Genomic DNA, 22648 nt, shown 5'->3' on the forward strand with positions numbered 1-22648 from the left:
GTGGAGACTTAGGCATGCATGAAAATGCAATTGAGTATATGCTGAGTATGAGTAAGTACTTATATACGTACATGCATTACATGCTAGTTGTTAAGTTTAGTCACACTCACATGATGAAGCAACAAGGAATTGAAGAAGATTATAAGTGGCTCTTGGCTTTTAGTTAGAGCCACTTAAATCTCTTATCATGCATGCACTTGCAGCCACCTATAATAAAATGTAAGAATTTCTCAATTTTGTGGATCAATATGTCAGGTTGTTATCCCAAAACGTGGCGCCATGCCACAATAGACATATATATCGGAAAAAGAAAATGGAAAATTATTCGCTGTTATATTCTATAAAATTTTATTTGATATTATTATATTCTCTAAATATAATATGTGATTTGTTGGAATAAGATTTAGGATACGAGAGAAAATTTTTGATTGGTGTCTATTGTTAAAAATATATATGCATGATTGAATTTTATCTTGTGGGGTTGTAGATTTGAAAAATATTCAGTTAAAATGGTAGATCATATTATAAATACTTTAATAATTTATAAGAGGTAAAATAATATCTAAAATAATTCTGCTATGTTATTAATAGTATTTCTGTCAATTTCTGTCAACTCTTATTTATGATTGTATTTAATAGAAGTGTCTTTATGGATGTGTCTAATAAAATATCTTTTTTATGACTATGTCTAATAAAAGTATCTTTATAGATATATTTTCTAAATGTGTCTTCTTATACATGTGTTTAAAATATAATAATTAACAACAATGCTAGGAAATCAAGAGGGTACCAGCCAAATGCCTCTGGATGAATCCAAAATCTTTACGTGGATGGTGCTTATGCTAGGCATTAGGATGTTTCTTCTACTAAGTATCAGAATGTTTTCTTTTTCATAATAAATGGATGTTCTTTTGTATATTTTATAAATTTTGTTATATACTAAGAATCGAAATTGTTAGAAGTTTCGTGATCTCCGCTCTTATTTCTCCAACGTATCATTTAGAATTTTAATTTAGGGTGAAAAGTAACTAATATCAAATATTATAAATTAAAAATAAATAAAATTAATTAAATATAATTATAAATTAGTTAAGTTATTTACTTTTTGGCTGATCACCTCTTAGTTTCATATAATTTCAATAATTAATTATTGTTGGCAATAAATTGACAAATTAGTATATTAATACCTTATACTTTTTCTATCTAAAAAGATTTTAAATGAGTTTATTAAATGTAGAATTTAGACATACGTAATTCATAAAAGAATCAATAATAATGTTGCTTAACCCTTATAAGTGATTTTTGTATTGGGAAATTCACGTGCATCCAGTTGTCTTTATATAAAGTATTAGTTGAAAATCATAAAATAATAATTTTGTCAAATATATCAAATTATATAATAATTTTTAATTAATAACTTTATATAAAGACAATTGTACGTGAAAATCATATAATAATTTTTAATTAACAATTTTATATAAAGACAACTGTATGCCTTTTTATTTTAGTGTTATTTAAGCAAGTGAGACATAATCTCACTTATTTTAGTAATTAGACAAGCAACCTAAGTTGAAATATCAAATTAGAAGTAATAAATTCCCCTAATTTTAAGAGCAGATAGAGACATATATAAAGGTTTAACTTTATCTGTATCGGATATATGATGCATATATGTGAAAGTGAAAGAACGTAAACCCTAGTTTTGGACGTGAACATCCATTGCACCAGCCAGATTCCCCAACAAGAAATGCAATGCAAGTAGATTATTTTTTGATTCAAATTAAATGGATTTTTCCAGATATATCATATTATCATCGTATTCACGTGGGACACAAACCCAACCAATTTCTTGCCTTGCATTGTAACGATAATTAATAAATGTTAAATAAAATAAATTTAAATTATTTTAATTGATTTTTTTTTATCTCTCAAATATTATTGTAATTTTAATCGGTGTTTCTCAATTTCTCTCGTCTTTCCAACTCTTTGTTCCTAAAAACAAAATAAGGGTTTTGTTAGAGAATTATTTTTTTTTAACTAATAATCAACTAATAAAATACTAGATGAGCAAAAATTAAGGAGAAAGAATAATTTAAATGAAAAGAGAAATATTGGCAAAAAGAAAAAAAGAAATTTGCTCCCTATGGAAATAATTTTGTTAAAACAATCTTTACAATATATTGGACTATTTTCTAATATTTAAGGGTATTCTTTTGTCCTCTCTATACTTTTTGATGTGCAACTTTATCCATTTACTCAATTTCATAACATTCTCTTGTTACTATTACTGTATGCATATACCTTAATAATTTGATGATGGCATGTATATAGAGACTTCTACTATTTAGAGTATCACATAACTTTTTTTTTTTAATAAAAAAAATAGTCATTGAGGAAATTTTACTTTAATTTTCGTGCTAGCTTAATCAATTTAACTCTTTATAATATTGATAATTTATTTTCTTTTATTTATGAACAAAAGTTTACTTGTAAGGTTTTTTGAGAGTTTATAAAAAAAAATTTACAGAATACTCGTCAAAGTGACTCATGTATCAACTATATAAACTAAACCTATATCATTCTAAAATTTGGCTCTATTCTTATTTTACTAACTAGTTAGTAAAATAAGAATATAGACTACACAGTAATAATAAGGATGATTAACAAAATAAAAAAATGTTGTGTTGTCAGTGCTATATAGAGGTAAGAGCATCTCCAATCCTGCTATTCTTAAATTCAATTTTATTTTGGATCTCACTAAATGATATATTAATATTTGTAGAATAATCATATATCATAAACAGTAATTTAAAATTAAAAATAAAATTTATTATTTTAATATTTGATTTCACTAATTCAATTAACATTTTATATTATTTTTAATTATTTCACTAAAATAATTATACAAATAATAAAATTTTATTAATTTTCAATTAAGGTGATCTTTGTTTGTTTAAAGTGAGACCAATTTTATTTTATATATCAATTTTAATATAGATTTTAATTCTAAATCATTTATTTTTTAAAAGCATAAAAAATCATACTCTAAATATATTTTATTAGAGTTGCTCTAATTCTCTAAATACACAATACCAAGTTTACATAATAAATGAAATTTAAGCGAAATATATATATATATTTTTTAAAAAAATTAAGTTTGATGAACTATTACTTATAATGAAGTAAAATGTTCCACGTTATCAACTAGTTATCTTATATCCTTTTGTATATATAATTTTTAAGATAATTATTACAATTATTTTTTATAAGAATTTAATTTTAATATATTAATAGTGTAAAACGTTTTACACAGTTGTGAAATCACAACCATTCTCTTGGACGACCATTCAGGCAATCAATATAAAAAATAATTATTTTTGTTAATATGGTGTTATGAGATTAGATGCACGTGTAAAACAGTTTTACAATTGAAATTAAAATCTTTGGATAAGTGAAAATACAAATGTGGGATATATATAAACTTTTACATACACAATACATTTCATCTTTTTAAAATGATCAATCTACTTCCAGCTAGTTGTCATCTTAAACTAATATTTTTTAAAATTTCAACTCGCAATATTATTGCTTTAACCATATATTTCCTTTTCTAGAATTAGATGCGAATCTTAATAAGAGAAACAAAAAAGATCGAGGTCCCAATTGGATAATTTCAACTTTCGTTCCAACGCAGCAGATGCCTCTAAGATAGATAAGGTGGAAACTCTCTCTAGTTTTAGGTGGAAAAAATAAAAAGGAAAAAGGAAAAAAAAAAGAAACATGATTGTTGTTGATATTAATTACTATTTATAAGTGATCAAATTATTATTACTGTTGTTGCTGTTGATATTATCATTACAACATAATTAGCGAATTTATTCATGTCAAATAGCTTAATTAATTCAATAATAATTCTCCTCATTCCACAATTGGAAGTCGTATATATGCAATCGTGTAAAAGCAAAACACGAAAACAACACTGTTTGATTTTTCTACCAATCAAATAACACCACATGACAATTTAATTTTAATCAATTAACATGATGGTATATATGCACAAAGTTCCTTTTTCTATTTTTTTTTTTCATTTCTTTTTTTCCCTTTAAAGCCGTACAAAGGACACTATCTTATTATATTTTCCGTATATGCATGCATGCATGGATCAATTATGGATATATATATTCGTTCAGCAGTAAATAAAAAGAATACTTTTTCCATCATCAATCACTATCATGCCTGAACTGATCAAAGCAAAATAAAAAAAAACCGACCCAAATATCTAATAATAATTTAAAATATTAAATTATCTCTATCCATTATTCTCATCATCTCTTTAATTATCACCTATCTTTTCCTTTTTCCTTATTAGAGAGATTCCAATTGATAATAGTCCACCAACCCCTATATATATAAGTCTGCTTAACTTGCTGCTTCTCATCAACATCACAAACCCAGATACATTATTACACATTGATCACAAAATTCCCCCAAGCTAAGGTAGTTGTTTTCTATATAACTGCATTAAATAATTAAATCAAACCCATCTAGGAATTGAGGGTATACACCATTATATTGTATTGTATAATGGATAGAGTGACAAAGTTGGTTTCAGAGAGGCCAGTGGTGATATTTAGTAGGAGTACATGCTGCATGTGCCACACCATAAAGACACTGTTCTGTGATTTTGGTGTGAACCCAGCGGTTCATGAGTTGGATGAGATACAAAGAGGAAGAGACATAGAGCAAGCTCTTTCAAGGCTTGGTTGCAACCCTTCTGTGCCTGCAGTTTTCATTGGTGGTGAGCTTGTTGGTGGAACCAATGAAGTCATGAGCCTTCACCTTAACCGATCCTTGATCCCTATGCTCAAGAAAGCTGGTGCTCTTTGGGTTTGAATTTTCATTTCATTTTCATTTTCACATCATCATCTTATTGCTATCACTATCTACTCACCATGCACACACATGCACTTACTAATAAGTCTGTTTTGGTCATAGTAAAATATATATATATATATAGAGAGAGAGAGAGAGGCAGTGTCATATATTCATATAATATAGAGTTCATATATATATGGCACTAGATGCTTGCTAAAAGAATGATGTAATTATCTTTTTGATGATTATAATAAACTAATACATGGAGTTTGCAGCCTATGTTTATTAGTATCAGTAATCACAAATATAATTAAGCACTTTTGTTGAGTCTGTAAATCAAGGTACTTAAGTTCTTAAAAGAATAATAATGCAACTGGAATTGAATATTGTAATGTGTTGATATAGACAAAACTGTTGGCGTATTTGATTCTGCCAGACGGTGTCTTTTCTCAGCACTTTGATGAGGGACAAATGCAAAAAAAGTAAAAGGAATAAATAAACAAACTTGCATTGCTTGCTGATATCTCATATGCAAAAGTGAGAGTGACATAAATGTAACATGATCCTTTTCTGTCACATCATCAAATAATAAAATAATATAGAACTTAGATAAAAGAATAGAAGACAAAAGAGATTATTTTTTTTTATTAAAATAAAGCAGCTAACACTATGGAGCGCATGTCAATATGTCATCAAGTTAAAAGAGGAAAATGTAGTTTGATCAGAGATTGAACACTGTATGCTAAATATCTTTAGGAATTGTAATCTGGTGAATACACTATCTCTATGAAAAGGATAGGCAAGAACATTGGTGATAAAGTTAAAAAAGTAATGCTTATCAGTTCTATTTATAGTCTAATACTTTAACTTTGTGAGTCATCATCATCACTACTACTCTTTCTCACTTCACTATATATTCAAGAGATTTGCCATGTCTACGTAAGAAATCCCTTTTCTTATGCGATACCTACTCATGTAGCACCATGGACTCTGGTTTTTATTTTTACTTACTTTTCAATGCATGCAATACAACAAGTTCCAAAAAACAAAAAATCTTTCCAACCTAGCTAGTCATCATTTCAATAACTGGTTTTCTTCCAAATAAATTTGATTTCCAAGGGATGAAAAAGAAAATGGAAAAAAAACCATAATCAGTATCTGATTAATTAGGATTAATTTAATATATGATTTACATGTACATATTTACTAATGGAAAAAAAATGGCATGTAAAAAAACAGAAACAGCTAATTATGTAAGTAAAATTAGATTTTCCAACTACAACCAGGTACCTTAGTGATCTTTCCTTCCTCGCTCATTCTAAACTTCTTGGCATCATCCCATTTTCCAACAGCAGCATATATGCTAGAAAGGAGAGAACAATAACCAGATACATCACTTTCCAGCTTAATGCAGTGCTGAACAGCTATTTCCCCAAGCTCCACATTGTTATGTACTTTGCATGCAAGAAGAAGAGCTCCCCAAACACTAGCATTTGGTTGCATTGGCATGTTTGTTATAAGATTATAAGCTTCATTCAACCATCCTGCTCTCCCTAATAGATCAACCATGATTCCATAATGATCAAGTGAAGGCACAACTCCATTTTCCTTCATGGAGTTAAAGCACCGGTAACCTTCTTCGACCAAACCGGCATGATTATAAGCGGTAAGGAGTCCAGTGTAAATCGCTAAATTCGGCCGAATACAGTCCTCAAGCATCTGTTCATATAACTTGATTGCATCAGATGACCTTCCATTGATTCCACATCCGTAGATCATTGCAGAGTATGCAACCAAGTCCCTCTGTTTCAGACCATGAAATAGCTCATATGCCCGGTCGATGCTTCCACACTTCGCATACAAGTCAATTAAAGCAGTAATCAAGTGATCATCCAATACAATTCCAAAGTCACTCATGTGTAACTCAATCCAACACCAATATTCTAGATCTGCCAATTGTGAACATGCTGATATGGCACTGGCCAAAGTCATCTTATCTGGATTCACATAGATTTCTGGTTTAATCATCTCACTGAAAAGTTCAAGGGCCTCCTTGGGTCTACTGTTTTGAGCATAACAGGCTATCATAGCATTATACAAAAGCAAATCCTTTTTATTCATCTTATCAAAGAGCTTTCGAGCAGACTCAACATCCCCACTCTTTGAATAACCAGCAATCATTGTTATCCAAGACACATTGTTTCGCATCGGCATTGCATTGAAAAATTCTCTTGCTGACACTATGCTTCCACAGTCAACATAACCACCGATCATTGTGTTCCAGGAGGCCAAGTTTCTCTCTGGCATTTGTTGAAACAAAGAATAGGCCGAATCCATATCTCCGGATTTGGCATATCCTGAGACCATAGAATTCCAAGATATAACATCTTTCTTAGGAATCTCTTCAAAAAATTCCTGAGCCTTGCCTAAGTTACCAGCTTTCAGATACCCAGACAGCATAGAGTTCCAAGAAACTACATTTCTGTCAGACATTTCATCAAACAGTTTGCGTGCAGTCCCCACATCACCGATTTTCGAGTACAAGTCAAGAAGGGCTGTCTGCACATAAACACAAGCATTAAACCCAAGAACATGAACCTGTCCATGAATAGATACACCATGAAACCCATCCTGAACCTTAGCACATGACTTAAGCGCAGAGGACAGAGCATGTGAAGTTGGACACAAGCCAATCCTCTGCATTTGAACATAGAGAGAAATTGCTTCCATGAATTGACAGTTTTGAGAGAAGAAGCGAATCATACATCCCCAAGAGAAGGAATCAGGGTTGCGCATACGGTGAAGAATAAGGTAGACATAGTGTGCCATAGTTTTGTAGTTGGTTACATTCCAGAGAAGAATGTGATGGATGAGGAGTTGTTCAAGATGGAAAAGTCCATTGATCAGTATGTGAGCATGGATCTCTTTTGCTTGTTTCAGAGTTGAACATTTTTTCAATAAGGTTATTAATTTGGGAGCTCCCACCATTAAACTTTTCTAAATTATGTTGCTAGAGAAGTAAGAAAAGAATGAAACTTTAGGCACCCCTTGATTAGTGATGCAATTATTGAGATGAATTTTATGTCATGGGGAAGAAGAAAAACTAAAAAAAAAGAGAAATATATATATATATATATATATATATATATATATATATAATATTTTTATAATTAATTATAGATACAGTACTCTTTAAGTACTTTTGTATATATTATTATAATAAAAAGTTATGTATTTTAATTTTTTTAATATACAGTAAGTTATTGGTTAGTAAAGTATTTAAATAAATTAAAAATTCTTAATAGACAAGTTTTTTTGTTGTCTATAGACTAGTCTTTAACCTATCTCATAAAATAGAAAAAGAAAAAATATATTAACATCATAATCATGAGAATTGGATAAAATTGACCAATTTAAATAAAAGAATTAGTTGACAATAAATTGATTAATGGATGGAATTGGTATAATTTTTTAGTGATTAATTAATTTATAATAATAAAGTATAAAAAAATATATTTTTTAATATATATTATATTCATTTTAATTCTGGTTAAATTTCACTTAAACATTTAAAGTCTTAATTTTATGGCTTTAATAACCAATTTCGGTTTTTTTTGCAATGCAGTGCAAACTAATATGGAAATATATCCAACGTTATTAGCCCTAAAATTGAATGATGAGAGGAAAGGACAGCTCCAATTATAGAGCAAGCAAATAGTAACCATGCCCATGACAATGACTCAGCAGAATACAATACTTACAAACCCGGAGAAAAGTTGATAGTGGCAAAGAGGAACAATTTATTGATTTTAAGTATTAAAAAACCTCAGTTTTTCACAAAAAGTAATATCGTTTTAAATGAAAAAAAAATATTTTATCATTTATTTTTTATTACTCATCAGATGATCTTTCATAAAAATACACAAAAAATCGTTTATTGTTTACTGGTGCATTTGTTTTTGTGTCCCACATGATTAATATACAATTATTGATTAGGAAGTGAAGTGAAGTGAAGAGAATCGAATCCATATTGTGCGGAAGAAAATAGTGACCTCACTGCTATGAGTTTTTGTCTCATCATGCCACTTGCTTTATCAATTAATACTCATTCATTAAATTAAACAATGTTGTTCATCCACCATAACCATAACCATAACCCTTAACAACCAGCAATCATTTTCTCTTTGTTTTCCTTCTTCACTTGCTGGTTGCCACTTGCCTCATCAGAAGAAACAAATTCTTTATCGAAATGTTCGGTTTCTCTCGTCGCCGTACTAAACTTGCCCGGTAAAACCCCTCTTTTTTTTTCTCTTTGATTCTTTTGAAGTTTGCTTCAATTAATTAATGTGTTGAACTTGAACGTGTACTGTAATGTAGATTGAAGGTGCAGCTTTCTGACTCAACTCAGGGAATTAGGAGTCCCGTCAGGAACCCCAAACGAAATGGAACCACCAATGTAGTAATTTTCCTTTTACCTTTTCTTGTATAAGAAATGGCAGCAATATATAAAGTCTTAAGCTTGTTTGCTTTTATTCATTTCAGGGTGAAGGTGAAGGAGAAGAAGGAACAAGTGGTCATTCTGATGAGAATTATTGCCACACTTCATCTCAACCACAATCAACCACCTCAGATAATTGGATGGTCTTGTCAATTGCAGGGGATAAACCAACTCCTAGATCCAATGTTTGTATTCTTCTTCTTCTTCTTAGTGTATTTTGTGGAATTTTTGTTGTTAGGTACTAACTGAATTGAGGTGTTATTATTCATTGTGAATAGCATGCAGCAGCTGTGGTTGGGAACAAGATGATAGTGGTTGGTGGCGAATCTGGAAATGGATTCTTAGATGATGTGCAGGTGTGAGTCTTGGAGATTGTTGATCAACATTGGCTAGTTAATGGGTTGTTTGTTGGTTTCTTCATATAACTCTGTTTTTTATTGCTATTCATCTCCATTATCAGGTGCTGAATTTCGACACATTTTCGTGGACCACAGCATCGTCGAAGCTTTACTTGTCGCCAAGCAGTCTGCCGCTGAAGATTCCAGCATGCAAGGGTCATTGTTTGGTAAATATGCCCTGTTAGCAGCATATTCTCACTAAGTGTTCTGCATTGAATGGATATATCATTAAAATTTTCTTGCTGCATCAATTCTCTCATAGTTGATGATAATTTGGGCAGGTTTCTTGGGGAAAAAAGGTACTTCTAATTGGAGGGAAGACAGATCCAGAAAGTGACAAGATTTCAGGTTCAGCTTTGTGCCCTTTACATCCAATTGATCTGTTCATGTTGTATTATTGATCTAATTATATTTTTGATGTTTGTAGTATGGGCATTTGATACAGAGATTGAGTGCTGGTCACTAATGGAGGCAAAGGGAGACATACCGGTACCAATTTCTACTAATAATTATGCAAATACCCTGTGAATATCATGATTCATGATTGAATAAATATCTTCACAGAAATAACACTAGGCAGTACTGATAAAGATTTTGTTCCTTGTAGGTTGCTCGAAGTGGTCATAGTGTTGTTATGGCAAACACTGTTTTAATATTGTTCGGCGGCGAAGATGCGAAAAGAAGGAAACTGAATGATCTACATATGTTTGATCTCAAGTCCTTGACATGGCTTCCTCTTCACTACACGTAAGTGTGTTTCAGGCTACTCTTGGACTTAAATGTGATTATATAGTCATAATCACTTTGTATAAATGTTACTTGCAGCGGAGCCGCTCCTTGTCCAAGATTCAACCATGTAGCTTCTCTTCATGATGACAAAATTTTATACATATTTGGAGGATCATCAAAATCCAGAACCTTAAATGACTTATATTCACTCAACTTTGAAACAGTGAGTCGAATGTCCAAGTCTCAAATGGAATTGCTTGATTTCTGCAAGTGCAGATTAAATCTCATCCACTATATAATTTGATGAAAATGAATGCTTCTTCAGATGGCATGGTCAAGAGTGAAGATTCAAGGTTTCCATCCATCACCTAGAGCTGGTTGTTGTGGAGTTCTCTGTGGTACTAAATGGTATATTACAGGGGGTGGAAGCAAGAAAAAACGTATGTATAATTCTGGAACAGGTATTCGTTCTTCATAATACGAAACTAAATCATAACACATTTTAGATAATTTGTTATTCTCTACATTTTGCAGGAGATGGAGAGACTTTGATATTTGATATCGTTAAAAGTGAATGGTCTGTGGCATTTACAGCACCTCCATCTTCAATCATTACCAGCAGGGTGGGTTACATATATTGTTCCCAATTTCCCATGCCATGTTATCATTGCTCTGTCATATTGAAATCCTTGTTTTGCGATTGATAATTTAACATTGTGCTTATAAGAACTTTGTATAGCAGGGTTTCAGTCTGGTATATGTGCAGCACAAGGAAAAGGACTTTCTTGTTGCATTTGGAGGGTCCAAAAAAGATCCAACAAATCAGGTCTGTCAAAAAGTATTAGGAAGTTAGTGTTTGATTTCAATTTTGTTGAACCTAATAACCTTTTTTCTTCTTAATTTAACAGGTGGAAGTGCTGATAATGGAAAAGAATGAATTGGCGCAGGGAAGACGATCAAGTCTGAGTAAAGGTCTAGCATCTATATTGGAAAAGTATTCATCATCCAATAGATAGATTGGCCCCTCAAACTGATGATACCTCTTTTTTTTTGACAAGGTTTAGTTGACTCTGCTAGACAAAATCTAGCATCTGCAATTGAACATGGTTCTGGTAGGAAATCTTTGTCAGAGTCCCTGGTTCAAGATTCTAATTTCCCACATACCAATCTCTCTTCCCTTCCCAAGCAATTCGAGCTCGACAAAGAATACAATACAGATGTCAAGATTGACAAGAACTCTGATCAAGGTTCTTTCCCTCAGGTAAAACACATCTAAATATCATTAGTATTTATTATTCCAAAATATGTCTGATAAAAGTGGGGCGGGGGTAGATGAAACACGATAGTAGTTTAATTTGTCATACATTTCAGGCAGCAGATCAGAGAAGAAATGAAGTTGATTATGGTAATCATGGAGCGAAGATGAATGTGGAGGAAAAACAGTTATTGCTATCTGAAATTTTAAATCAGCAAAACCAAGGATTTGAAAACATCAGACTAGAAGGCGATGATGCTTCGTTTCTTGATAGCAATAAATTTGGATCTCTGTCTACTTCAAGTTTGTACCATTACTATGAAAGTAAAATGGCGGCTCTGATAAGGAAAAATGGAATTCTAGAGGGACAACTGGCGGCATCCCTCGCAAACAAAGAAGCCGCAGAGAAAAGCTTAGCATCTGCTATTAAAAGCCGGAACGAAATGGAGACAAAACTAGGCGAGGCACTGAAGGAGATGGAATCACTGAGAGAAAAGCTGGGGGGTTTAGAGTTAGCACAAGAAGAGGCTAACAACCTATCAAGCATGGTCCATTCGGATAATGTACGGCTCGAACACGATGTGGCCTTCCTCAAGGCTGTTTTAGATGATACACAAAAGGTACATAACATTAACACACTTTGATGGAAAAAGCACTTGGATCAATCATTTTATACAATAATGTAATCGGCTGATTGAGTTTTTGTTGTAGGAGCTGCACTCAACCAGAGGTGTGATTGCTGGAGAGAGAGCCAGGGCATTCCAACTACAGGTATAAATATAACTATTTGTATTGATTACTAGCCTTAGCTGTGTCATTCATAACATAACTTTCTTGTTGTACACACAGTATGAAGTATTTCATCTCAAACAGAGATTGCAATCAGTGGAGAATCGAGAACCTACTCCAAGGAAACCTTTTCATCTGCAGTGAAGTGAAGTGGGTAGTTGAAGAGTAGTTACTAGTTAACCATTTAAATCAGTTAATGTGATCTTTATTTTTTTTTTAACAATTTGTGATCTAGTGATATAGTGGGTAATGGTAACTGCCATTATGTTAAGGGGAATAAACTAACAGGTAGAGGAATGTAAAAATGGTATTTGTCTTTTTCTCTTATTTAACGACAAATAAATCTTTGACTTTTTAATTCGAAGACGAGTTATTTGTCTTTGACTTAATAAATCAGAAATCTGTTTGTCCTTTTCTCTTATTTTATTTAACTAAAAATCCAATTCCAGTTGCCACCTTAAAAGTTCTGATATTGTTTATTGCTCCTGAATATTGAAAAACTAATGAACTATAACCAGCAAAATGAATGCAAAATATCAAAGGAGAACTCATAGGCATCAAGACATCAATTTACTATCCATTACTGGAAGATTCATTTTCTCATGATACAGCGTCAATAAGTCGGGAGCATGATCCTTGTCACGATTAACATACTTCTTAAAAAACTCCTCTTCAGAAACATAATATGCAGAAGCATGCCTGCCACTCTTAATGACACCATTGGAGATAAGAATCTTCATGACAGCAGCCCTCGGAACAATCCTTTTGTCCAAATCCAGCGAGAGAAGAACCGGATTATTGGTTACTTCAGCAGGCTCCCAACCGAGTTCTTTGACAAAGAATCCAACGCAGGCCTCAATTTTCTGCACAGATTTCAGCATACAGAAAGGGTGCTTCACAAAAGCCTCACGAATGTTGTCATCAGTTAATCCAAAACTCTTGTACAACTCAACTTTCTTATCCCACATGGACTTTGGAAGAAACTTAGCATACAATGCAGCAACAAAATTAGCCTTGTTGGGATCAACCCCCATTTTAATGACTTCATCTACTATACTCTTAAGGCGAACTTCAGAAGCGTATAGAATCAACCAAGGCCACTGGCGAATCAGCCATGACATGCTTATCTCACGGACTCCTAAATCAACCAACATGTTAATATTTCGAAGCGTCTTAGAACAAGTTAAAATTGGGACAGCGCGTAAGATAGAAGCAACGGTCCTTTCTTCAGAACGAATGAAATTGTTCAAAAAATCGAAAGTGGGGATCAGGTGTTTCTCTAAGCTTCTTTGCAAGATTAGAGGGTTGAGCTCGATGAGGCGGGCAAGTTGCGATTTTGAAGCACCTTTGGAGATGAGGAACTCGAGCTTGGGTAAGATGGTCTCTTTGGGTTTGCTGACGAGAACCTTGGGTGATCTCCGAATGACATTGTGAATCTGCAAATCTGAGAAACCGAAGCTCCTGAAGAGTGCAATGACTGAGTCGGGTTTCTCGGGACTCTTTAAAAGGACGTATTTCGAAGCTCGAAGAGCGGAATCTGGGAGGAACCCACAATTGTTGACGAGGTAACTCACCGTAAAGGATTGTTTTTCCAGGGTTTTGGTGACTGTAGCGTAATTGGGAGCAGGGAATGGGGAAGAAGGTGAAGGGATCAGAAATGAGGTTGATGGGGTTCTTGTGATGACTGTAAGGTGGTACAAGAACAGGTTTTTGAGACAAGATCCCCGCATGAGTTCTAATTTTTTTGACGGAGTAAAATGGGAGAAGGGATAACCCCTAAATAGGGATTCAGGAGGAGAAGAAAAACGATTTATTAAGACGGGCTCGATCTAATAGTTAAAATATCGTGTGAAATTAGCACTTATTGAGTTGGGCCCACAGCCTAAGGCCCAATATGGCAAGATGAAGTCCGAAGGTGCAAGCTATCCAGGGGCATTCTTGTCCAATATGTTTGACCGATCTGGCTGCGGTTCTGACCCGCTGCTACCACGCTTACTGCACCGACTGCATCCGCCGTTGGAGTCACGTGCGCAGAGCGTGCCCTCTCTTCCAGAACCTTCCGGCAAGCACTTCAATGGCGTGCTAGGTATGCTAACAACAATACAATTCAATTCAACTGACTGATATGATTTGGGAATTGGGGTTTTGCCGTTTTGTAGCATATACAATCAAAGGCTGCAACCTGATTATGCATCCCTAAGGTTTCTTGAGCCAGGATGCGAAGGCTTCTCTTTTTCTCCTTTCTCATTTTCAACTCTTAGTTGCAGTTACATTCTTACTCTCAATGCAATGAGTCTTTTAAGTGTTTAAATTTTCAGAATGGAACAAGAAAATATGCTGTGAAAAGGGAAATTCTAGAACGGATTGAACCATGGATAATGAGGGAGCTACAAGAGAAGGCGGCGACATTCATATTACCTGATATAACATATTGCTGTTTGTTGTATTTATAATGAGTTAGCCTTAGTTAGTTCTCCCTAGTTTTGTTAGTGCAGGTTAGTGTAGTATATATACATATGCAGTTAGTTGCTATATTAGTTGCTGTAAACATTTCTTGAGGGAAGTCATAATGAAAGTTAACATTTTTGGCTCATTCTCTTCATTGGCTCTGAATCTGAACTTGCTTACCTCTTCCCTCACACACCTTCAAGGATGCAATGTTCGTTTTGTAACAAAACTGGACACATAGTAGATACATGTTACAAGAAATACGGACTTCCTCCTCATCTAAGGCAAAGAAACACTAAACTCTGCCCCAGCAATGATGATCTCGGTTTCAATCACCCCCAGTTGGAGGAGAAGAAGACTACAGGGAGCGATTTCACTCCAGAACAAAAGGAAGCTTTGCTGGCCTTACTCAATAAGCAAGAAGTGCAACATATTCATAGCGTGAACCACATCTTAACTCAACCTCAGCCACCTTCTCATGGTAAGGTGACACATATTCTGCATTTTAAATCTCACATAAAGGCTCTTAATGTTTGCATACAAAAGTATAAATCTTGGGTAATAGACACTGGTGCCACTGATCATGTGTCATATTGCCTCAGGGATTTTTCTAAAACATTTGAAATTGATCCGATCATTGTCAAACTCCCTAATGGTACTTCCACTGTGAGCTGCATTGTGGGAACCATTAAGTTTTCAGAAAATCTTTATCTTACCAATGCATTGTACATTCCTTCCTTTAACTTTAAACTCATATCAGTGTCGAAGCTAACTGCATCGTTGCATTGTAAAATGACTTTTTCTGATATAAACTGTGAGATACAGGACAAACACACAAAGAAGATGATTGGTATTGCTAACTCTGTTGATGGTCTATACATACTAAATAAGCACAGCATTGCCCCTCTTGGCGAACACTATACTGCACACCATATCACAGCACCCACACAAAGAGCACACATGCAGCATTTATGGCATGATAGATTAGGTCATATTCCTAATAATAGACTAGCTGTTATGAAGCAAACTTTCAATTTCATTGATTGTACAATAAATGAAAATCCTTGTGACTCTTGTCAATTAGGAAAACAAAGAAGATTGCCTTTTTCTCAAAGTGATACTGTTTCTGATAATAATCTTGATTTGCTTCACATTGATATTTGGGGACCACTTGCTATTTCGTCTATTGATGGCCATAGATACTTTCTCACTATAGTGGACGACAAGTCCAGATTTACTTGGATAAATTTGATGAAGTCTAAGGCTGAAGCAGCATCTTTGGTGCAAAATTTTGTTAAACTTGTCAAAAACCAATTTGAAAAATCTGTAAAAATTATTCGGACTGAAAATGGTCCTGAATTTTTAATGCCAACCTTTTATGCTTCATTTGGAATTTTGCACCAAAGGTCATGCATTGAGACGTCACAGCAAAATGGTGTTGTTGAACGAAAGCATCAACACATTTTGGCTGTGGCAAGGGTCATTATGTTCCACGCCCAAATACCTAAGTATTATTGGAGTTTTGGAGTGATCCACGCAGTCTATTTGATAAATCGAATTCTCACACCTCGTTTACATGAAAAATCTCCATTTGAAGTATTGCATAAATCACTCCCCCATATCTCTCACCTTAGAGTATTTGGTTGTTTAGCATATGCAAGCACGATCAAGAATAGCAGAACAAAATTGGACCCTCGTTCAAGAAAATGTGTTCACCTCGGTTTCAAGGAAGGTACCAAAGGTTATATGCTTCTTGATCTGATTTCAAAAGAAATTTTTGTCTCGAGATGTCAAATTCTATGAAAATCATTTTCCATATATTGCTTCATCTCAGTTGCCTATTGATTCTCACCAAGAACCAGCTTTTCAGCAACATAATACACCCCACGTCATGCATGATTATGATTTGTTTGACCACCACATAACCGATCTGCACACCCCTGCTTCCAATCCACTCCACACTAGTCAACCTACACCACACATACACACTGCCACACAACCCACAGATATTGAATCCTCGAGTCCAGCATTGCATGCACAACCCACTCATTCAAACATTCAACATCACAATGTATTACCATCTTCTCACCCCACACCGAGAAGATCATCACGCATTAGTAAACCACCAACATACTTAAAAGATTATAAATGCATGAATATTACTGATAATCACAACAGAGAAACTTCTTCCAATCAACGATATCACATCTCAAAGTTTTTATCATACAAATCTCTTTCACCCATGCATAGTGCATACTCATTAGCTATCTTGAACATTGAGCCTAAATGCTATGAAGATGCCATACTTGAACCTTGTTGGCGAGAGGCCATCCGAGCTGAATTGGATGCTCTGAATGAGAACAAAACCTGGACATTGACTTCCTTTCCGAGTGGTAAGAAGGCGATTGGTTGTAAGTGGATCTTTAAGGTCAAATATCACCCTGATGGTAGTGTTGAGCGACACAAGGCTCGTCTCGTGGCAAAGGGGTTCACTCAAGTCCCCGGAATTGACTATAAAGACACGTTTAGTCCCGTTATCAAGCTAGGAACACTGCCGGTTGTTTTGGCACTGGCTGCTGTCAAGGGATTGCATTTGAAGCAAATTGATGTTAATACTGCCTTTCTGCATGGTGAGCTTGATGAGGAAGTGTACATGAAACCCCCCGAAGGTCTTGCGATAGCTCCGGGTCAGGTTTGCAAGCTTGAAAAGTCTCTATATGGGCTTAAACAAGCTAGTAGACAATGGAACTTCAAACTGAAATCTGTTCTGCTAGAGTTAGGATATAATCAGGGAAAATCTGATTACAGCATGTTTACTAAATCCCAAAGTACTGGTTTTACAGTCATTTTGGTTTATGTTGACGATTTAGTGTTGGCAGGGGACGATTTGTTTGAAATTGGAAGGGTGAAACAGACTTTGCATGACAGATTTCGGATTAAGGACATAGGTGATCTCAAGTTCTTCCTTGGCTTAGAGGTTGCTAGGTCTTCAAGAGGCATAGCTTTATATCAGCGAAAATATGTTCTAGATCTCTTGCGGGACACTGGATTTGAGCATTGTAAGCCTGTCTCCACTCCCATGGACTATGGGGCGAAATTGAGCAAGGATAATGGAGATAGTTTGCCTGATTCCTCTTATTATAGGAAAATCATTGGAAAACTGTTGTATCTCTCAAACACAAGGCCGGATATAAGCTTTGCAATTGGCAAGCTCAGCCAATTCTTGGATTGTCCCACAACTAATCACTTGCAAGCAGCACATAGGATCCTCAGGTACATAAAGAACTCTCCGGCAGCGGGGCTGTTCTTCTCGGCCAATTCCGATATATCTCTCACTGGATTTTCTGATTCTGACTGGGCTGGATGCCCCGACTCGTGACGATCGGTTTCAGCCTATTGCTTCTATATGGGTTCCTCCCTTGTCACTTGGAAGAGCAAGAAGCAAGTAACCGTCGCAGCTTCTTCCTCTGAGGCAGAATATCAGGCTCTTGCACTGGCCACCAGAGAGGCTCAATGGCTTAGTTATGTGTTGAAAGACTTAGGAGCACCTCTTGGTAAACCTGTGAATTTGTACTGTGATAGTAAATCTGCCATTTATATTGCTACTAACCCAGTATTTCACGAGCGTACAAAGCATATCGAGGCTGATTGTCACATTGTGAGGGATAAATTGCAAGAAGGCTTAATTCATCTTTTACCAATTTCTACACATGAACAAGTCGCAGACATCATGACTAAGCCTCTGGCACCAGGACCGTTCAACATATTGTGTAGCAAGCTTGGGTTGTTGGACATTTTTATGCCCAACCCTCCCAGCTTGAGGGAGGGTATTACCTGATATAACATATTGCTGTTTGTTGTATTTATAATGAGTTAGCCTTAGTTAGTTCTCCCTAGTTTTGTTAGTGCAGGTTAGCGTAGTATATATACATATGCAGTTAGTTGCTGTAAACATTTCTTGAGGGAAGTCATAATGAAAGTTAACATTTTTAGCTCATTCTCTTCATTGGCTCTGAATCTGAACTTGCTTACCTCTTCCCTCACACACCTTCAACAATTCATGTTGGACCTCTTAGTCCATTCCTACATGATAAAGCCAGCATCTTTTGGCATGAGCTAAGGTACTTGACTCTCTTGATTCTGTTGGTAAGAATGTTGTTGCCCTTAATTTTCAATTGGTAAGAGGGTTGTCACAACATGGATACCTACGATGAACAATTACTGTTGGTGATGATGCCTTCCCACAACTATGAATTATGATACCAAATCTCTTGGTGATGATGCTTATTCGTGTTCCTTGTTGGTGTTGGTGCATGTTGCAAACTTTCAGTAGCATCCGAACAAGTGTACAACATTTGTATGATAATAATAATACTGTCAAACATTTAAAAAGAACATGTGTTGCTGATTCACGTCCAATTCAATCCGTTTCCTACGATGTCAAATGTAATTAGTTCAAGGTGTGTTGGTGTAAAAAGACCAGCCTTGTAAATAATATTTATGCACATCGACTGTAGCATCTCTATTAAATGGTAATTTGTGTAGCCAAGCTGATAAATCTTTGTGCATGGACATGATAAATCTAGCATCTGCAATTGAACATGGTTCTGGTAGGAAATCTTTGTCAGAGTCCCTGGTTCAAGATTCTAATTTCCCACATACCAATCTCTCTTCCCTTCCCAAGCAATTCAAGCTCGACAAAGAATACAATACAGATGTCAAGATTGACAAGAACTCTGATCAAGGTTCTTTCCCTCCGGTAAAACACATCTAAATATCATTAGTATTTATTATTCCAAAATATGTCTGATAAAAGTGGGGCGGGGGTAGATGAAACACGATAGTAGTTTAATTTGTCATACATTTCAGGCAGCAGATCAGAGAAGAAATGAAGTTGATTATGGTAATCATGGAGCAAAGATGAATGTGGAGGAAAAACAGTTATTGCCATCTGAAATTTTAAATCAGCAAAACCAAGGATTTGAAAACATCAGACTAGAAGGCGATGATGCTTCATTTCTTGAAAGCAATAAATTCTGATCTGTGTCTACTTCAAGTTTGTACCATTACTATGAAAGTAAAATGGCGGCTCTGATAAGGAAAAATGGAATTCTAGAGGGACAACTGGCGGCTTCCCTCGCAAACAAAGAAGCCGCAGAGAAAAGCTTAGCATCTGCTATTAAAAGCCGGAACGAAATGGAGACAAAACTAGGTGAGGCAGTGAAGGAGATGGAATCACTGAGAGAAAAGCTGGGGTTTTAGAGTTAGCACAAGAAGAGGCCAACAACCTATCAAGCATGGTCCATTCGGATAATGTACGGCTCGAACACGATGTGGCCTTCCTCAAGGCTGTTTTAGATGATACACAAAAGGTACATAACATTAACACACTTTGATGGAAAAAAGCATTTGGATCAATCATTTTATACAATAATGTAATCGGCTGATTGAGTTTTTGTTGTAGGAGCTGCACTCAACCAGAGGTGTGATTGCTGGAGAGAGAGCCAGGGCATTCCAACTACAGGTATAAATATAACTATTTGTATTGATTACTAGCCTTAGCTGTATCATTCATAACATCACTTTCTTGTTGTACACACAGTACGAAGTATTTCATCTCAAACAGAGATTGCAATCAGTGGAGAATCGAGAACCTACTCCAAGGAAACCTTTTGATCTGCAGTGAAGTGAAGTGGGTAGTTGAAGAGTAGTTACTAATAACCATTTAAATCAGTTAATGTGATCTTTATTTTATTTTATTTTTAACAATTTGTGATCTAGTGATATAGTGGGTAATGGTAACTGCCATTATGTTAAGGGGAATAAACTAACAGGTAGAGGAATGTAAAAATGGTATTTGTCTTTTTCTCTTATTTAACGATAAATAAATCTTTGACTTTTTAATTCGAAGACAGGAGTTATTTGTCTTTGACTTAATAAATTAGAAATCTGTTTGTCCTTTTCTCTTATTTTATTTAACTAAAAATCCAATTCCAGTTGCCACCTTAAAAGTTCTGATATTGTTTATTGCTCCTGAATATTGAAAAACTAATGAACTATAACCAGCAAAATGAATGCAAAATATCAAAGGAGAACTCATAGGCATCAAGACATCAATTTACTATCCATTACTGGAAGATTCATTTTCTCATTATACAGCGTCAATAAGTCGGGAGCATGATCCTTGTCACGATTAACATACTTCTTAAAAAACTCCTCTTCAGAAACAAAATATGCAGAAGCATGCCTGCCACTCTTAATGACACCATTGGAGATAAGAATCTTCATGACAGCAGCCCTCGGAACAATCCTTTTGTCCAAATCCAGCGAGAGAAGAACCGGATTATTGGTTACTTCAGCAGGCTCCCAACCGAGTTCTTTGACAAAGAATCCAACGCAGGCCTCAATTTTCTGCACAGATTTCAGCATACAGAAAGGGTGCTTCACAAAAGCCTCACGAATGTTGTCATCAGTTAATCCAAAACTCTTGTACAACTCAACTTTCTTATCCCACATGGACTTTGGAAGAAACTTAGCATACAATGCAGCAACAAAATTAGCCTTGTTGGGATCAACCCCCATTTTAATGACTTCATCTACTATACTCTTGAGGCGAACTTCAGAATTGAATACAAGCAAGCAAGGCCACTGGCGAATTAGCCATGACATGCTTATCTCACGGACTCCTAAATCAACCAACAAGTTAATATTTCGAAGCGTCTTAGAATAAGTTAAAATTCGGACAGCGCGTAAGATAGAAGCAACGGTCCTTTCTTCAGAACGAATGAAATTGTTCAAAAAATCGAAAGTGGGGATCAGGTGTTTCTCTAAGCTTCTTTTCAAGATTAGAGGGTTGAGCTCAATGATGCGGGCAAGTTGGGATTTTGAAGCACCTTTGGAGATGAGGAACTCGAGCTTGGGCAAGATGGTCTCTTTGGGTTTGCTGACGAGAACCTTGGGTGATCTCCGAATGACATTGTGAAACTGCAAATCTGTGAAACCGAAGCTCCTGAAGAGTGCGATGACTGAGTCGGGTTTCTCGGGACTCTTTAAAAGGACGTATTTGGAAGCACGAAGAGCGGAATCTGGGAGGAACCCACAATTTTCCACGAGGTAATTCACCGTAAAGGATTGTTTTTCCAGGGTTTTTGTGACTGTAGCGTAATTGGGAGCAGGGAATGGGGAAGAAGGTGAAGGGATCAGAAATGAGGTTGATGGGGTTCTTGTGATGACAGTAAGGTCGTACAAGAACAGGTTTTTGAGACAAGATCCCAGCATGAGTTCTTATTTTTTTGACAGAGTAAAATGGGAGAAGGGATAAACCCTAAATAGGGATTCAGAAGGAGAAGAAAAACGATCTATTAAGACGGGCTCGATCTAATAGTTAAAATATCGTGTGAAATTAGCACTTATTGAGTTGGGCCCACAGCCTAAGGCCCAAGATGGCAAGATGAAGTCCGAAGGTGCAAGCTATCCAGGGGCATTCTTGTCCAATACGTTTGACCGATCTGGCTGCGGTACTGCACCGACTACATCCGCCGTTGGAGTCACGTGCGCAGAGCGTGCCCTCTCTTCCAGAACCTTCCGGCAAGCACTTCAATGGCGTGCTAGGTATGCTAACAACAATTCAATTCAATTGACTGATATGATTTGGGA

The 22648-nt window shown here is 35.3% G+C and overlaps 5 protein-coding genes and 1 pseudogene across 6 annotated transcripts; 3 read left to right on the top strand and 3 right to left on the bottom strand.

Moving 5' to 3' along the window:
• Positions 1 to 4450: 4450 nt before the first annotated feature.
• LOC107620005 (monothiol glutaredoxin-S2) lies at positions 4451 to 5043 on the top strand. Its single transcript, XM_016322233.3, has one exon. It carries the CDS (start codon positions 4585 to 4587, stop codon positions 4891 to 4893), a length of 309 nt encoding a protein of 102 aa, XP_016177719.1. The 5' UTR covers positions 4451 to 4584; the 3' UTR covers positions 4894 to 5043.
• Positions 5044 to 6009: 966 nt separating this feature from the next.
• On the bottom strand, positions 6010 to 7930 carry LOC107638321 (Tetratricopeptide repeat (TPR)-like superfamily protein). The gene is made up of 2 exons (XM_021104781.2): positions 7513 to 7930; positions 6010 to 7434 (listed from the first exon to the last, which is right to left on the bottom strand). Exons 1-2 carry the CDS (start codon positions 7861 to 7863, stop codon positions 6139 to 6141), a joined length of 1647 nt encoding a protein of 548 aa, XP_020960440.1. The 5' UTR covers positions 7864 to 7930; the 3' UTR covers positions 6010 to 6138.
• Positions 7931 to 8723: 793 nt separating this feature from the next.
• Positions 8724 to 12955, top strand: LOC107638329 (acyl-CoA-binding domain-containing protein 5). Of its 2 annotated transcripts, none has more exons than XM_021104788.2 (17): positions 8724 to 9162; positions 9253 to 9331; positions 9418 to 9558; positions 9652 to 9729; positions 9834 to 9938; positions 10053 to 10119; positions 10199 to 10260; positions 10379 to 10518; positions 10597 to 10723; positions 10826 to 10940; positions 11035 to 11123; positions 11243 to 11326; positions 11409 to 11472; positions 11559 to 11761; positions 11872 to 12375; positions 12467 to 12526; positions 12605 to 12955. In XM_021104788.2, exons 1-17 carry the CDS (start codon positions 9125 to 9127, stop codon positions 12686 to 12688), a joined length of 2040 nt encoding a protein of 679 aa, XP_020960447.1. In that variant the 5' UTR covers positions 8724 to 9124; the 3' UTR covers positions 12689 to 12955. The 2 variants fall into 2 exon arrangements, with proteins under 2 accessions (XP_020960447.1, XP_088358175.1); XM_088502049.1 differs by having other exon boundaries at positions 11565 to 11761.
• A 142-nt stretch (positions 12956 to 13097) lies between these two features.
• On the bottom strand, positions 13098 to 14365 carry LOC107614038 (transcription termination factor MTERF8, chloroplastic-like). Its single transcript, XM_016316252.2, has one exon. The coding sequence runs from the start codon at positions 14272 to 14274 to the stop codon at positions 13102 to 13104; it is 1173 nt and encodes a 390-aa protein (XP_016171738.1). The 5' UTR covers positions 14275 to 14365; the 3' UTR covers positions 13098 to 13101.
• Positions 14366 to 20038: 5673 nt separating this feature from the next.
• On the top strand, positions 20039 to 20678 carry LOC148578734 (uncharacterized; annotated as a pseudogene).
• A 415-nt stretch (positions 20679 to 21093) lies between these two features.
• Positions 21094 to 22358, bottom strand: LOC107614050 (transcription termination factor MTERF8, chloroplastic-like). The gene has a single exon (XM_016316278.2). The coding sequence runs from the start codon at positions 22268 to 22270 to the stop codon at positions 21098 to 21100; it is 1173 nt and encodes a 390-aa protein (XP_016171764.2). The 5' UTR covers positions 22271 to 22358; the 3' UTR covers positions 21094 to 21097.
• Positions 22359 to 22648: the final 290 nt, after the last annotated feature.

This window comes from Arachis ipaensis, chromosome B1 (genome assembly GCF_059453495.1).
Source record: "Arachis ipaensis isolate K30076 ecotype BB chromosome B1, ASM5945349v1, whole genome shotgun sequence".
NCBI classification, from domain to species: domain Eukaryota; kingdom Viridiplantae; phylum Streptophyta; class Magnoliopsida; order Fabales; family Fabaceae; genus Arachis; species Arachis ipaensis.

Coding starts and splice junctions, on each gene's coding strand:
- LOC107620005 (XM_016322233.3), top strand. CDS start 4,585: ATGGATAGAGTGACAAAGTTGGTTTCAGAGAGGCCAGTGGTGATATTT.
- LOC107638321 (XM_021104781.2), bottom strand. CDS start 7,863: ATGGTGGGAGCTCCCAAATTAATAACCTTATTGAAAAAATGTTCAACT. Junction 7,435..7,512: donor CGCTTAAGTCATGTGCTAAG/GTTCAGGATGGG, acceptor GTTTATGTGCAG/ACAGCCCTTCTTGACTTGTA.
- LOC107638329 (XM_021104788.2), top strand. CDS start 9,125: ATGTTCGGTTTCTCTCGTCGCCGTACTAAACTTGCCCG. Junction 10,724..10,825: donor ATTCACTCAACTTTGAAACA/GTGAGTCGAATG, acceptor ATGCTTCTTCAG/ATGGCATGGTCAAGAGTGAA. Junction 11,124..11,242: donor CTTCAATCATTACCAGCAGG/GTGGGTTACATA, acceptor TTTGTATAGCAG/GGTTTCAGTCTGGTATATGT.
- LOC107614038 (XM_016316252.2), bottom strand. CDS start 14,274: ATGCGGGGATCTTGTCTCAAAAACCTGTTCTTGTACCACCTTACAGTC.
- LOC107614050 (XM_016316278.2), bottom strand. CDS start 22,270: ATGCTGGGATCTTGTCTCAAAAACCTGTTCTTGTACGACCTTACTGTC.